Here is a 15,442-nt window from a genome sequence, read left to right as displayed (position 1 = left end):
CTTTTCAAAAACGAGTTGTCTTGTTGTGAGACACTTCTATATAATTTGTGATATTCACATGGGTGATATTACTGATGTAAAAATGTACAAAAAATAGGGATAGATGTATTTATATTTTTTGTCTCAATCTGTATATCTGTTTGAATATATTTTCATAGATCCTAGGTCTGCTCCTTGTAAGCCCTTTCCAGAGCAGTAATGCCCCCTTTGTCGTTTGTTTACTCGCATGAGGATAGATAATATAATAAAATAATTTATGGTAAAACTCTATAATGTACTCTTATTTTTTAGGTGAGATTCTAATGACTGTTAAGATGGCACTGGATTAGTTTGGACTGTACGCTCCCGATGACTGCATGCTCCCGCGGGTATAGCTTAGCAACGTACAGAGGATGACGACTCGATGCAGGTGATATGGTTTCCCGCTCTCTGTTTGAGCGGTAAATCCTACACGCACAAGGAACTTTTTTGGGACAGAAATGGGTTTACTTTTGTGTTTAAATGTTAGACATCATTTTAGGACGGATTTTGGTACCTTAACATTAATAAAGCTCTTTGCTTAAGGTATTCCTCTTGTTTGACCTGCCTTTTTTTTGGCCAAGAAACTATTTCCCTACACACACCACACCACACTCACCATGCAGAAATCAACCTAACACTCCCGGTTAGTGCCAGGGGAGGGGATAAACACAAGTGAGCAGAGCACTGACTTTGCAACATTCCCTTTGTATTCTTGTAAGAATTGTATTCAGTCACAAAGAAATCGGATAAAAAAGTCTCATATATTTATAAATGAAAGTTTAGTAGATACCCTCTGCCTCATTATAGCATACAAGAATACAATGTGTACATTTGACATATATTACATAACGTATTTATATATATCGCTACTTAAAATAAATTTGATCAAACATGCCGCTGTTCATTTTCAACTTTTATTAAGGGGCCATGACCTGTGACCTTTATGACACTTCATCATGTAGACACTGTTACGCTGCAGTAAAAGTAGACTAAAAACGACTACGAAGACGCAAGTTACCCCCCACCCTCTACAAAATCAGTTTCGGATCAAAATGCAAAGGTACTACTAGGTGGATATACATAGTGTTTTGATGCCCCTGACCTTGCTGTTAAATGGCTCTCGGCTGTCTTTCTCGATGCAGTTTCTACGCTCGCTGTCCATTTACCTGCTATCCCAGCAATCCTACCTTCCCCGTTAACATATTCAATGTATTACAAGAGATGGGACTCCTGTGCCGATCGTATTACCCTTCAGATCAATCAAATCATAGCACACAACAGGGCCAGTCATGGTATTTCAATCATATATACGATGATCAGCCTGATAAAGGTGTTGATGAACTGAACTCATATATTTTAGTACTTTGTCAACACCACCTTCGCTGCGTACGACTGCATACTCTGTACTTTCTATGTCTTTCACGTATCTTTTATACCTAACCTAACCTTTCTATATTAGCCATTGAGCCATGTACTGCATAAATATTATTTTGTTACTGCGTGCAACCTTAGACCAGCTAAGAGGTTTACACTGCCATTGCATAGAAGTCTACTTCTATGTTAAGTTTTTTTTAAAAAGGAGTCATATTTGTCAGTAGTACTGTATTTCATGACCATGCCAGGGTTCCCAGAAGGCACAGATAAGAACATGGCGGTTTTATTTAGTATCATTTAAAAACTGGAAGGTTCCATCGTTGCTGAAAGGCTTATATCTGTAATATCTCCAGGATAATCACTAACAATTAAAACATTCATTATATAAAAGACTTAACTTTCTGCACAGATGATACGGCAGTTTCTAAAAAATTGTTTCTAACAAAAATATAGACGGTGACACCCACATCACTGCTAATGTCTCTTTTAAAAGAACCCAAACACACACCACAGGCAGTTAACCAGCAACTGCAACAAGTTAATAATACAAATAAAAATCATGTATAAAACATTATCCTACACAATATCGTCATTAATAAACAATAACCGTAGTAAACAGGTGTCAACATTCAGGAACCAGGAGGCTTACAGCCCTCCCTGTCCCCATGGCTGTCCACGCGGGGTGAACCCTGTTCATGTGTCCTTCACCGAGGCGTCTCCAGGACCAACGGGGGTCCACGTGAGCACTGCTCTCACCCGCCGCCTCACAGAGGGTCTCAAACATGAGATGAGGAAACCGGAACGAAACCAAGACAGAACAAGATGGCTCAGTGTCTGACTTCCTTCCCCTCTCGGCCCGCCAGCGGGAGAGATGCGCGCCGCAACGGGCGCCACCCGAAAAGGAGAAGTGGGGCTTGCCCAGCGAGTCCAGCCCGGCTGACCCTTAGAAGCACCGGGTCACACGGACACGGAGGTCACGTCGCGGTGCCCCGGCAACAGGCTGAGGCTCAGGCTGGGGCTCAGGCTGGGGCTCAGGCTGGGGCTCAGGCTGCTGCAGGGGGAGGAGGAGGAGGCGGGGCCAGAGGAGACCGCGCCCGGGTCGGGGTCGCCAAGGTCGGGGTCGCCAAGGTCGGCGTCGCCAAGGTCGGGGTCGCCAAGTTCGAGCTCGCCGGGGTCGGAGGTCAGCGGGAGTCTGTTGAGGTTGATGGGCGACGCGATCTCCTCCAGGGGTCCCGCGCGGCGGTACACGAAGTGGAACGGCGGCGCCTGGGCCCGGCTGTGGAGCTCCGCCTTGATCTTCTGCGGGTGGGTGTCTGGCGCCAGCTGCTGGCTGCTTCCCTCCATGACCAGGAACAGGGCGTAGCCCTCCCCGCCCGACACCTTGAACTTGTGGGCGCACAGCTGGCACACCTCCTCCGCCGTGGCGTAGGGGCGCACCGGCAGCGTCTTGGCCGTGCAGCCGCTGTCCAGAGACTTCAGCGCCACCCGCAGGTAGTTCTGAGGAGGACGACAACACGCCGTCAACGACGGCAAACAAGGGAACGAGGTGCTCTGTCGGCACGTTGCGGACGGTGACGCCAAGCAGCCGAGGCTCGACGGCCGACCCGCTGGATACTCTGTCGGTCATTGATGCTGTCATTTAAGATAAGCTCAGATAAGATATACTTTATTCATCTCAGCAGAGAAAAATTACCCAGCTGCCCCCCAGCGATAGCACAAAGAAAGGATTAAGGGTGAAACAACAGGATGGACCGTTCCTAAATCAATGTATTGAGTATTAAGATAAGAGGACTAAACTGTACCGCATTGGGTTATGTGTAGAGTTACTACAATGTCATCTTTGGGGGGGAAAAAAACACTTAGGGACTTCATAACGATATCTTATTCAGAGAGAGCTGGGACAGCATGTGTGCACTGCGTGTGTGTGTGTGTGTGTGTGTGTGTGTGTGCGTGCGTGCGTGCATATGTGAAGGGGACCGGCTGTACCTGGAAGTCGTCCACGGAGGGGGCGGAGCGCTGGCTGGTGCGGCGGTGGTGCCACTGGCGGAGCGTGTCGCGCGTGCGCAGCAACCGGGCCGCCTGCTCCTCCTGGAAGTTGCGGATCAGGGACATGACTCCGTAGGCGCTGGTCAGGTAGTACCCGCCTGGAGGGAGAGCCACAGGGCCCCGGGGTTAGAGGGAGCGCAGCGAGCTAGGTTCAGTGAGAGGCCCGAACCACTGCCGTGTCTAGCCACTAGGGGGCGCTTGAGGCCGCGCTTGGTGGGTGTACTTGGAGAACACACAGGGGCTGGATCAGTTTTAATGGCGTCCTTTCCGTCACTCTTTTTCATTTTTATAATTTTTTCTCAAAAAAGATTAAGCAGACAAAAAGGCTTGAATAAAATACCAAAGGTCAATTTCCTAAGAGTTTATTTTTTTAATTCTCTCATGTTCTAGAAAGATTTAACAAAGATCGGCGCTAGACTTGGCCTGCAAAACAATCCATCTTGTGGGCCAGCTTCAGCGTCGTACCTTCTCCGTTGAGCTGAGAGGGATCCAGCAGCTCCATCATGTACAGGATCTCATGGTCCAGCTGAGGCAAGTCACACTGGGCCAGCACGTAGGTCATCATGGGCAGGAACTCATCCGCTCCGGACATGCGCCCTAGGAGAGAGACAGGTCCTTGGTGGTTAGGCAGAGCTTGGCATGTGGTTAATACTCTCACGGCCGATAAAAAAAAACACAGACGTATAGAAAAATAGCCATGCAAATTTTTTAACTGCACTGCCGATTCTAATAGGCATCTGTGTCAGTCTTTTACGCAACAGATGTGCACTGTGTTTCACACAAACGACAAACACATAAACACACTTTTATAGATATTTTGTCCACCCATTAAACTGCCATCACTCTCGCTCCACGCTTCAGTCCTGAGTGTGTCTCACCGGGGCTGTCCTCCAACACGCCGTAGATGAGCTTGCAGACACGCAGCAGCACCGTCACCTTCTTCTCGGGGGAGTACATCTTGCACAGCGTCTGCAGCTTCTGCTTGATCTTCTCCATGGCCAGGGGGTCCGGCGGGGGGCCGTCAGGCAGCCCCATGTCCTGGGGCAGCCGGGCCTTGGCCTGGGCCAGGTTCTCCAACAGCTCCTGCCACGCCCCGCTGCGCACCTGGAACTTCAGCAACGCCGCGCTGACCACGCCCTTCAGCGGCTTCAGCACGCACTTGTGCATGGCCTTCTCCAGGACCCCGTCTGGGGAGGAGGAAAGGGAGGAGGGGGAGACGGTTACAATGAATCGATCGTGAAGCGTACACACACACCGACCTCGTGCTGTGATTTGGATGGTGGTAAACTTTTTTTTGCAGCAGCACTTTTCGTAGCGACACCGATTGTTACCACGTGCTTTGACTGGTCTCGGCCTCGCTCATGAGTCCAGCTGGATGGAAGCGCCTGGGAATGTGTTTTGAAAGGCAGAGACAGACCGGTTTTGAATCACTGATGTGTCTTCCGTATGTTGGTTATGAGATCAGGTTTGTCTCATACTTCTCCAGGTGGAAAGTTGTTTTTTTTATGCTTTGTGCTTTTCAAAATAAGAACGTTTCTCGTAGTGACTGAGTACTCTTCACACTGGTCACACTGAGCAAAACGACAGCCGCCTCTTTACTGAGTTTAGAGATGTGGTCTCGTATCAGGGATGGCCAGAGTTGAGGGATTGGAGAGAGCCCAGCAGGAAGTGTGTCGACATTTTGTGTCTTATTAGATGTGCGTGTGCAGCATGACTAACAAATTCCAGCTCAAGTCCAAACCGCAATGCTGCTAGAAAAGGTCCATCGTCTTGTGTATGTGCATGTGTTCCTGCATCCGTGTGTGTGCTTGTGTGTGTGTGTGTGTGCGTAAAGGAGAGAGAGAGAGTGTTGCTGACTGTCCTTGAATTGGGTAAAGTCAGCAGGTTTTAGGCTCGGATCTGCACACTGAAATCTGAAAATGAATCACTCTAGCGCTCACGTCATCTCCAGCTCTCTGCTCTTTAAATGTTAGGACAATCACATTTTTGGTTTAAAAATGTGTTCATTTGATAGGGAATACTGTATGTTTTATATTACATAAAATATATTTATATCTCCAAAATATATATGATAAATCTTGCTAGACTTTTTGATTATAAAGGTTTTGCAATAACCACAAAATACCATGGCAGACTACATGGCCGGTAATTCCCCCATGCAAAATCTGATGAGTGCCTTGGTAATCTATGTGCGTCACCAATTAAGTGGTAGAGATAAAGCTGATAATACAAGACGATGATGAGGATGAAGATGAGAAGGTTCATATGTAAGCTTGGCTAAACTTAATTGTAGGTGATATTTTCACCTACGTCATCCTGTTGACGTAGGTGCTGCGGTTGGCCTTTGTAGGACAGCCTATGGTGGATCTCTTTGATAGTGATGGATGGAGGCTGAAGGACACCCTCCGAGAAACCAAAAATAAGAATTTAAGAGTAGGTTGCATCTCTAGCAGGTTCTGGCAGTGCTGGTGGGATTTATTTTCTCTGTCTCTATCACACACACACACACACACACACACACACACACACACACACACACACACACACACACACACACACACACACACACACAGAGTTTAGCTGTGTTATGACCAATCTAAAACAGGAAAGGAAGACCAGAGGATGCAGAGGAGACAGGACATCAGATAAACATGCTCTATCAACGTCACAGCCCTTGGTGCTATCAGGTGTCCTTCCTGCCAGATATATACACCTCCTCACCAAAACATCCTTATGTTGTCCAGCGACCAACCTGGATGTCAACATATGTCAAGCCGTTTATAACCAAACGTGTTGTAAACATGGGGGCAAAGCAGGCCAAATGGGCCAAATTACAGCTGTCATCAAGGCCCACTCCCGCTGAGATGTGATGACCTTGTTAACTCCTCACAGATACACAAGCTACCTTAGTCACTCACTTTTATTTGTCGTTTTAGCGTTTCATGCTCCTCATGTCTATATATATCAATCACCTGGTGTCGCAATAGATGTATTGCGACACAGAGTAAATGGTGAAAACGCTTACAGACACATATGGCTGAATCACAAGGGATTGATGGTGTTGACGGTGTATCAAAGGTTGAATGTGTGATGGAGCTGTGAGCGGTGCCTCATGCCTACAGGTACGTCTGTGTGCTTTCCGTGTGTCCTGTCTGGGAAGCCTTTGGCTCCCAAAGATAAACAGGGACTGAAGACGTCCTGTTTATGGACTTGCTCCCCGTCCCCCCTCTTTGGATGGAGCCAGTCTGTGTAGTGCTCAGATACAAGGGCGCTTGTTCTCCATACCCCTCCCCCCGCCCCCTCTCTCTCTCTCTCTCTCTCTCTCTCTCTCTCTCTCTCTCTCTCTCTCTCTCTCTCTCTCTCTCTCTCTCTCTCTCTCTCTCTCTCTCTCTCTCTCTCTCTCTCTCTCTCTCTCTCTCTCTCTCTCTCTCTCTCTCTCTCTCTCTCTCTCGCAACACAGAAGATGTGATGACAGGCAGATAGAGCGAGAGAGATTAACGGTTAAAAGGGTTTAGAGAGAGGGAGACATTTTGAGAATCATTACGAGAAAAAGGAGAGGATATGGACAAGAAACTAGGGGGAGAGAGAGAGAGAGAGAGAGAGAGAGAGAGAGAGAGAGAGAGAGAGAGAGAGAGAGAGAGAGGGGGGGGGGACAGAGAGAGAGAGGGAGGGAGAGAGGGGGAGGGAGGGAGGGAGGGGGAGAGAGAGAGAGAGGCCCATGCAGCACGAGCAGAACCCCCTTGCTTTGATTGGAGGAGAAGATAAATACGGAAATAGCCCTCACTGAGACAGATCTTGTACTCCTTTGGCAGTCAGCCGCACAAACACATCTGTGTTGGACTGGTGGACACTGAGACACACTCAAAACACTTTCTGGAAGGGAGGGGGCGAGAGCAGCACTGGCACAAACAAAACATTGCGCAACACATCTCAGGAACTCAATGAAGGAAGAAGCAATGGTTCTCCATATAAAAAAATAAACCTTCCTGCCAAAAGGCCTTGAGTCATAGCACACACGAGACTAAATAGAAGAAATGCGTGCTGTTTTCTTGTTATTCCCCTGGAGTGTACACCAAACCTTGGCTGCTCTTGCATATGAGCCCCCACTACCACTTGTTAGCAGTGAGGTACAGACACGACTAGCTCGACCAAGACTATGGAGCAATAGCTACAAAATGACAGGGTGGTGTTTAAGGGGCCTTGCATAATTAAGTTATTAAAGAACTATTCAATTGTCTATTTTCTTGGTAATCACAGCCCTCCTACGTGATTCACGTCCAACTGCTGTTAGCTTGGAAGGTGTGCAAACAGGTTTGTGTGTCGGGTTAAACAAGGCTTTTGTCCTCTGTTTCGAGTGATGTGTGTCTGTGAATGTGTCTTTCGTGTGTGTGTGTGTGTGTGGGTGTATGTGTGTACTGTCATTGGCCGGTGATACAAGTTGGACAACACAGGAACCCTCCTTGCTTCCCTTCGGTGTTCCTGTGTGTGTGTGTTTGTGTGTGTGTGTGTGTGTGTGTGTGTGTGTGTGGGGAAGTGCGTGGGTGTGTTTTTCTGATTTCAAATGCGTGTGTAGAACTGTGTTCAGAAATAGAGGAGGCCTATGGGAAAGGCTGCTGTGTAAAACGGGTTTTGGCGAACATTGTCCAAGCACACCTGCAGGAGGCTTTGCTGACGAATGTCGAATTAATGTCTGACCGACAAAGTTCTGGTCTGAACACGTACGCCTCGAATGTTCCCTCACGTTGAATGCCAACACTTAGCCACACAAACACAGACACACACACACACACACACACACACGCGCGCGCACTCACAGACATAAACAATAAAACACATGCACGCCGACACACTGCCCTCGGGATGCGAGCTTCCACAGGAAAGTTTTCCACACGGCTCATCATTAAAACGTAGAAGTGAAACTGCTGCATTAAAACAATTGACGAACACTGCTTCACTTCCACATTATTCATCCCCCTACCACCCTTTCCCATGTAAAGTGAGTCACTGATGCACTTTATACCAACATGCGTTCATCCTCTATAAACCTTGATATAGAACACAAAGTGGCGACACAGCGGTGGTGGAGAGGTCAGCATGAAGCCATTGCAGCTCTTTAAATACATTGACACTCCACCGCAGAGCGTAGTAATTGCAGTACTAAACCCCAGTGCAGATGAGGTCATAACCAGTTGACGAGCAGTTGGTTTATGTTGCGTCACCGCGGGCCATAATTAAGAAGAGCTCAACAGCAGAGTCCCCTACTCCGACGTAAACAAAAGAAAAGCATAGGAGGTCTGAGATGCTCACCGATCTGGTCCTCGGGGATGAGGCTCTCGATGGGCGGCTCCAGCTCCGAGCTCTGCCTCAGGTACCTCTTCATCTGGGTCACGAACTGCCGCAGCGTCTGCAGCAGCTCCAGGCCCGAGTCGTGGCCCTGCCATGCCTGCGATCCCTCGCACATGTAGCTCAGGTAATCCTGCACCAGGCACCCGAAGTACGACGACTTGTCCCGGGACAGCTCAAGCACGCGCCGCACCGCCCGCTTCTCCGGCGTCAGAAGGGAGCTGAAGCGGAACACGCCGGTCATCTTGCGCAGCTGGCACTGCAGCGCCCTCTGCAGGCCCAGGGCCCCGGCGCTGGCCCTCCGGTTGGCCCCGCTGCGGCGGCCCGGGGGCAACAGCGTCAGGTCCTGGTCCTGCTCGGCGTCCGGGTCGCTCTCCAGGCCCACGCCGAAGTCCTGCTCCTCTTCGTCCTCGTCTTCGTCCTCGTCCTCGTCCTCGTCCTCCTCCATGCTGCTGTCGGGCCCCTGGTGGTTCTCCTGGCGGAGGAGGCGGTGGTGGAGGGGCGGCGAGAGGGACAGGGGCAGGTGTGCGGCGTAGTCGGCCATGGTGGGTGGGCTGGGGTCGTGCAACGGCGGCAGCCTGAAGGCGGAGAAGGAGGAGAAGGAGAAGTCCATGGAGTCGGGCTCCGACGAGTCCGTGGAGAGGCTCATGTCGCTCAGCCGCTGGCCGCCGCCGCCGCCGCCGCCGCCGCCCTGCGAACCCTCCGCCCGTTCTCGGGCCGTGGCGTCGGGCGAGCTCTGGGAGCCGGGGCTGTCGAGGGTGTCGTGGTGGCGGGTGAGGATGGCGTTCTGCCGCGTCACCTGGGAGCGGCTCAGGGCCTGCTGGATGGTGCGCTCCTCCATGGCCAGGTGGCACGTGACCTCGTCCTGGCTGGTGGAGGGCGAGGCCTTCACCCGGCGGGGCGACGAGGAAAGGGAGACCAGCGAGGGCCGGGGGATGGAGATGGGCGAGCTGATGCTCAGCTTCTTGGTCGGCGGCGAGGACGAGGAGAAGGAGGGGAAGGAGGGGAAGGAGGAGGTGCTGATGCTCAGGGAGGAGCCCAGCCGGTGCAGGAAGCTGCCACCGGTCTCCTTCGGCTCCTTCTGCTCCTTTAGCCAAGGGATCTTCTCCGGCATGCTGCACTGTCTGACGGGCGGGGGGGGGAACGGGCCGGTGTGGGGGCTGGCGACGAGGCGGCGGTCGTTGAGGCGGAGGTGAGCAGCAGGCGCTGAAGATCGCCGTGTTCTGTGATTGGTCGATGCTTCGAGGGCCTTGCTCTGGCTGTGATACCGAGGTCTGGTGAGCGCTCCTCAGAACGTTCGCCTCACTGAGAGTCTCCGCCCTGGAGACTCGACCGAGACTCTCCCCGTCGTCGCCGGCTTCCTGGTTGCTGCTACTGTCGCTACCGGCAACAGGCTCCTCCTCCTCATTCACCTGGTTACAGGGGGTCTGTTGGGGTGTTACAGGGGTGGTCTCCGAGGGCAGGGGGGTTTGGTGGACCTTGGTGAAGAGGGGGTTGATGAAGCAGAGTGCGCCGTTGCTCTGGCAGCACTCAAGCTCCGAAGGGCTGCGCGTTAGCAACCGGGGACGGGCGCCCGGGCTGGTGTCTAAGGTTACCCTCCTCTGGGCAGCGGGCGGCGGCCTGTTGGGGGCGTTAGTCCCCGGGGAGGACCAGGAGACAGCACGCTTTATACCAAAGCAAAGCTCAGAGTCCCAGAAGCCTGTTGGAGGAGAACAGGAGGAGATGAATAGCAACTTTTAGTGAGGTGGGGAGGTTAATCCTATAAACAGCTTTTCAATTCCAAGGAGATTTTTTATCTGTCTATATTGAGGCCATAGACCTGTGTTATGGGCATGGCTTTATGTCACTCAAGGCGTGGAAAAAAACGCGTCAGAAAAACCCTCATTTTGAATAACCGTCTCGCCCATAACGTCTAAAGCTATTGGCAGACGATCAATACATAAAAAACACGACCATACAATGACATGCATAAACATTGAGAATCAAATACATATTGCATAATGTACTTAAAAATTATATATTTTCTTTTATGTGGTAGAATTCATAAAACATGTTGTTAACAAATTTGAGTAATACTGCAGTAGTTTCCATTGATGAGTAATCCATGAAAATGGTAGCCAACTCCATCAAAGCAGCAAGTATTTGCAAAAAAAACAACGGAAAACTCTGTTTTTTACAGTCAGTGATAAGGATTTGCTGCTGACGTCGGGCGGCAACAGTGAACTCCTAGCGAGCAAACAGCCAGAATTCAGTCACACAAAAGCATACCTGTTCCCCTATCAAGAGACAGAAGTAGCCAACCCACAAACCAAACCAAAGATTCACCAGCACGAACACTGTTGAGACGACACAAAAACCACATATAGGTGGTAAATTGCTCGATGTGAACAACGCTGAGAGACAAAGTGCGACGGTACTCACGGTGTGTTCCTCTGAGCTGTGTGACATACGGACAACGTTCCTCCTCACAGAGAATGGCTCCGATTTAGCCCGGAGAAGATGACAACATGTGCTTTGTTACCAGACTTCAGAGCTTCTGTCGCGCTCTGCCACTCGCTCAGTATGTTATGACTCACTCGCTCTAATCTGTGTTTGTAGGCATGTCTGACTTTGAGTGTGCGTGTCTCTGTGGGTATTCTGTCAACACAGCATTCCCGCCTCGTTCTTTCTCTCCCTCTCTTTCCCTGCGTCTCTCTAGACAGATCTCCCTTACTCGCTCCCTCTCTCTCTCACGCCCCCCCCCCCAGCCTCCCGGTCTCTGAACAGCCCTTTGTTTTCCCCTCATAGGATTACAAATACAAACATGCTCTCATCCTACTCATGGGCTTCTCTCTCTCTCTCTCTCTCTCTCTCTCTCTCTCTCTCTCTCTCTCTCTCTCTCTCTCTCTCTCTCTCTCTCTCTCTCTCTCTCTCTCTCTCTCTCTCTCTCTCTCTCTCTCTCTCTCTCTCTCTCTCTCTCTCTCTCTCTCTCTCTCTCAATATATACTAATATATATGTATCTAGTTTCATGGCATTTTTTCAAAGCATTTATTTTTATTTCTCCCTCTTCTGTGAAGTTAATTTTATCATTGGTTCTTCTCCTACACATTTGGATTTCTGGCTCCTGAATTGCTTTAATGTACCGTCATTGCACTACAACATGGACAAGCATACACCGGCATATACACCCACCCACACACATACACACACCCTATTAACAACAGCTACGGTAACTGGGGCTATGGGTGTCGTGGGTGAATTGCTTCCTGCTTATTACTGGCATTGAGGCACTTGCTGAAAGTCCAGTTTGTCAAGGACAATTGGTTGGTGCTATGAAATCCCAGCACAGACACGCTGATACAGATAAGATAGGTACCGAGCACACACCTACATGCCTACCGAGGCCGGCCCACAGTCTCACAGCCCCCCAACTCTGTTTGTTCTTCATCATTGTGGTTCGGGAAAGCTAAATAGGCCATGGAATTTCCACAATACATTACTTTATATTACCTTGGATACCATGTCAATTGGTAAATATAGGAGTGATTAATGAGAGACATAAGCATTTTGTATGAATCAGCCCACATAGCCTTAGCTTAGTCTATCGTCAATAGCATTTTTTTATTATCAGATACGATGACGGGAAGAGGTTATGTGTGGATTAGATGTGGAGAAATAGGCACACAGCTAGCTACTTTCCATTGAGTTTCCCAAGAATTCCTGTTGTGCAGTGTTCAATCAAAGCACACACCTATAAGGCCGAAAACAAAAGTATTAAGGACACAAGGCATGCCTTTGTTCAAAAGATTTTCCTGCATGGCATGTCTGATCTTATTATGGACACACCCAAACCCCATGCCATAAATGGCACCCACGCAGCGAGCTACATTGAGTCTGTCGGTTTGTGTTACATAGTTGCACAGCCGGTAAGAGAAGACATAACACTTCTTTGAATTATGATAGTCTCATCCCTACAACTGAGACTAGGGACTCAATCGTACACATTGCGACTTTAATTGTTAACAATAACATGTTCCATCAATTTACTATTTCCATGAATTAAGAGCATTTTAGTAACTTGCAATGCTAGTTAATGACTACACAGGGCATGTTTAAGTGTGCTTTTGGCAAAAGAATATTGGTTCATTTGTGGACAGCATATATCCTTCAAACTCCTGTACGTTTATATCCTTCATTCTCTTGTATGTACTATTCTCTCTTCTCTTCACAGAATTAATGTTTTCAATTAATCCACAAGACAAACAGCCAAGTAACCATTAATTTACTAATTAAACTGTGTAGTTTCATTGGACGAATTTTTATCTCTCATCTCTTTGCATTATCTTTAGCTTAAGTGTAGCCCTAATAGCCAAATTGTCATTCAGGTGAAGAGAGATGCCAACACAAGCACACCCAGCGGTTGTTTCATGTTCAAGCCTGACGGAGCAGCACTGATCTGGGCCTGAGAAGGGCCTTTACTCCCGGGAATTGAGTAATTCAGTTGTTGGCGTGCCAGCTACGTGCAATGCTAGCTGGGGAATGTGGCTCTTTTACAAGCTTTGGTTTGGCTGCAGAACAGATGTGGACGGAGTTTAGGACCGCAACTTCGGAAGTTGTTTTGGTGGATCTTTCCTGACTTAACAAAATACGATAGACGTGACATGCTCTGATTGTTTCGTCATGGACAGAATGGCAAACAAAATACAGCGTAGAAGACCATTTCCATAGCCGTTGAAGGTGCAGTTAATACACAACATGCTGCATACCTGACTAAGAGCTACTATCTGTGTTTGGAAGGACACTGAAGTCAATGCATCCTTGAGAAAATCCTCAGTACCTTAACGAAAAACATCTGAAAGAGACACGATGCTGATTGAAAGCATAGCGTCAACTTAACAAGAACTCATAACTTTTGTCATCCACAAATTACCGGTAATTTGAAATTGTCTTGGCGCCCGTGAGAGAAGATATCAAAGAATCCCACCTGCTCCTAGCTTGGCCACCTCCTCCAGGTCTCTGGGGTTCTTGGCTGTGGCGATGGCCTCTGGTAACTTCAGCGTAAAAGGTAACACATCCCTGGAAATAGGAACCGTGCAGAGAGAATAGGAAGGGGGGGTGTTAGAGGCTGGACTACTAATGAACTCTATTCCCAGAAGATACTTCATGGGGAGAGCGCTATTTAATAATAATAATACATTTAATTTAGAGGCGCCTTTCAAGACACCCAAGGTCACCTTACAGAGCATATAGTCATCATAAATCGTTTAAAAAAACAAGACATTGTGGAAAAAATAAATAAATAAATAAACATAATAAATAAAAAATAAATAAAACAAAAACAAGACAAAACAAAACAAACAAACAATCAATATATATATTGGGACAGGCGAGGTGGGAGTTAAAAAGACTATTATGGATTCAAAGTTACAACCACCTCCTCTTCCACTGTAGTATGCCCTCTAGCAAGTTAAAAAGAAATCGCAATCACAATATCATTTCAACTTGCCTAGACAGAGCTAGCAGATGAAATACTAGGGATCGACCATAACATATCACGTAACATAAATATACCAACCACTAGAAACGGAAAACAAATGCAAATGTCTGCCGATGTTTAAAGTAAGCCCCCGGTACATCGAATGCATACGAAGAAGGTGGAATTCAGAAGAAGATGAATGGGGTTGACGATAGAGTATGCCGGTTTGAGTGAATGTATACGTGTGTGCGTGTGCACAGAGAGACCCTCACCTGCTGATGCAGAAAAACGCCACAAGACGGAACAGATCTGCGAAGCTCAGGCCAGATCCCTCCAAGGAAAAAGCTGAGGGAGGAGACAATGATTATTAAGCGTTACCCAATCACATCCCTCCATAGCATACATCCAGTACCCCACAACGCAGGGCTACTGGGCAATAACACCACACGCCTTAATGAGGCTGCAAAGCCCTCCAATCACGGTGCATGAGCCGCTATAGGATGGTTAAACAACATGCATTCCCATTAGCAGTATGGAGGGCCGGGGGTTATTTACAAAGCTGTGTGGAATTCCTCAACAGCATTGACTGGAATACTAACAGAGCTCCCGGGAGCAGGAGGGGAGAGGGACGCATCGCTGGCAGCTTTTCTCTAGCAGAGCTCAAATAGTTCATTCATGAACGAAGGCTCTTTGGCTCCCTTCTCCAACAAAAAGAGGAGGGTCACACAGCGCATCAAAAAGCAGTCCATCAGCACCAGGCCAATTGACAAGATGTGTGTGTGTGTTATAAGCGTGTAGCATCGCTTTCCCCGACGCTATAGTTGGTCTAGATCTCTGTCGGGGAGGAGACAATAGAAAGCATTTACACTGGAATTAGGTAGAAAGGGTAAAGAAAAGAATCGCAATAAACAGGGAGGTTTAAGGTGACGATATCATTGTGTGAGAGCTAAACGAGGTGTGAATGGGTAGAGAGAACGAGAGGAACAAGGGTATTCCATTCTCCAGCGGAAATAAGGAAAGTCGGGTAAATCATAACATGTGGGAAACAGCAGTCGGCCAGTGAGTAAATTGCTGTGCTCGTGTGTCTTGATTTCCAACTGGAGGTGTATTTTCTCACGCAGCCTCTTCTAATGCTTACAATTCTAACTAACTTATTCTAACTTATGGTAGTCTAACTGTAACTATTCTAATCCATAACTCAT

General features: G+C 48.4%; 2 protein-coding genes across 2 annotated transcripts in view; one reads left to right on the top strand and one right to left on the bottom strand.

Annotated features, from left to right (window-relative positions):
• slc24a3 (solute carrier family 24 member 3) overlaps window positions 1–568 on the top strand; it is a 65,139-nt gene extending 64,571 nt beyond the window's left edge. The window contains exon 17 of the mRNA XM_030379917.1: window positions 1–568. This exon is cut by the window's left edge and continues 3,498 nt beyond it. The gene's annotated coding sequence lies outside the window, so the exon portion shown is untranslated.
• A 213-nt stretch (window positions 569–781) lies between these two features.
• Window positions 782–15,442, bottom strand: part of rin2a (Ras and Rab interactor 2a) — a 30,754-nt gene continuing 16,093 nt past the window's right edge. The window contains 8 exon segments of the mRNA XM_030379911.1: window positions 782–2,892; window positions 3,382–3,539; window positions 3,907–4,038; window positions 4,320–4,628; window positions 8,749–9,934; window positions 9,936–10,483; window positions 13,749–13,840; window positions 14,513–14,585. Of these exon segments, the coding sequence (XP_030235771.1) occupies window positions 2,353–2,892; window positions 3,382–3,539; window positions 3,907–4,038; window positions 4,320–4,628; window positions 8,749–9,934; window positions 9,936–10,483; window positions 13,749–13,840; window positions 14,513–14,585 (3,038 nt within the window). The 3' untranslated portion in view covers window positions 782–2,352.

The sequence above is a fragment of the Gadus morhua genome, chromosome 15 (genome assembly GCF_902167405.1).
Source record: "Gadus morhua chromosome 15, gadMor3.0, whole genome shotgun sequence".
In the NCBI taxonomy this organism is placed as follows: domain Eukaryota; kingdom Metazoa; phylum Chordata; class Actinopteri; order Gadiformes; family Gadidae; genus Gadus; species Gadus morhua.
The sequence above is the reverse complement of the archived record's forward strand: the minus strand, read 5'-3'. Positions and strand labels throughout refer to the sequence as shown.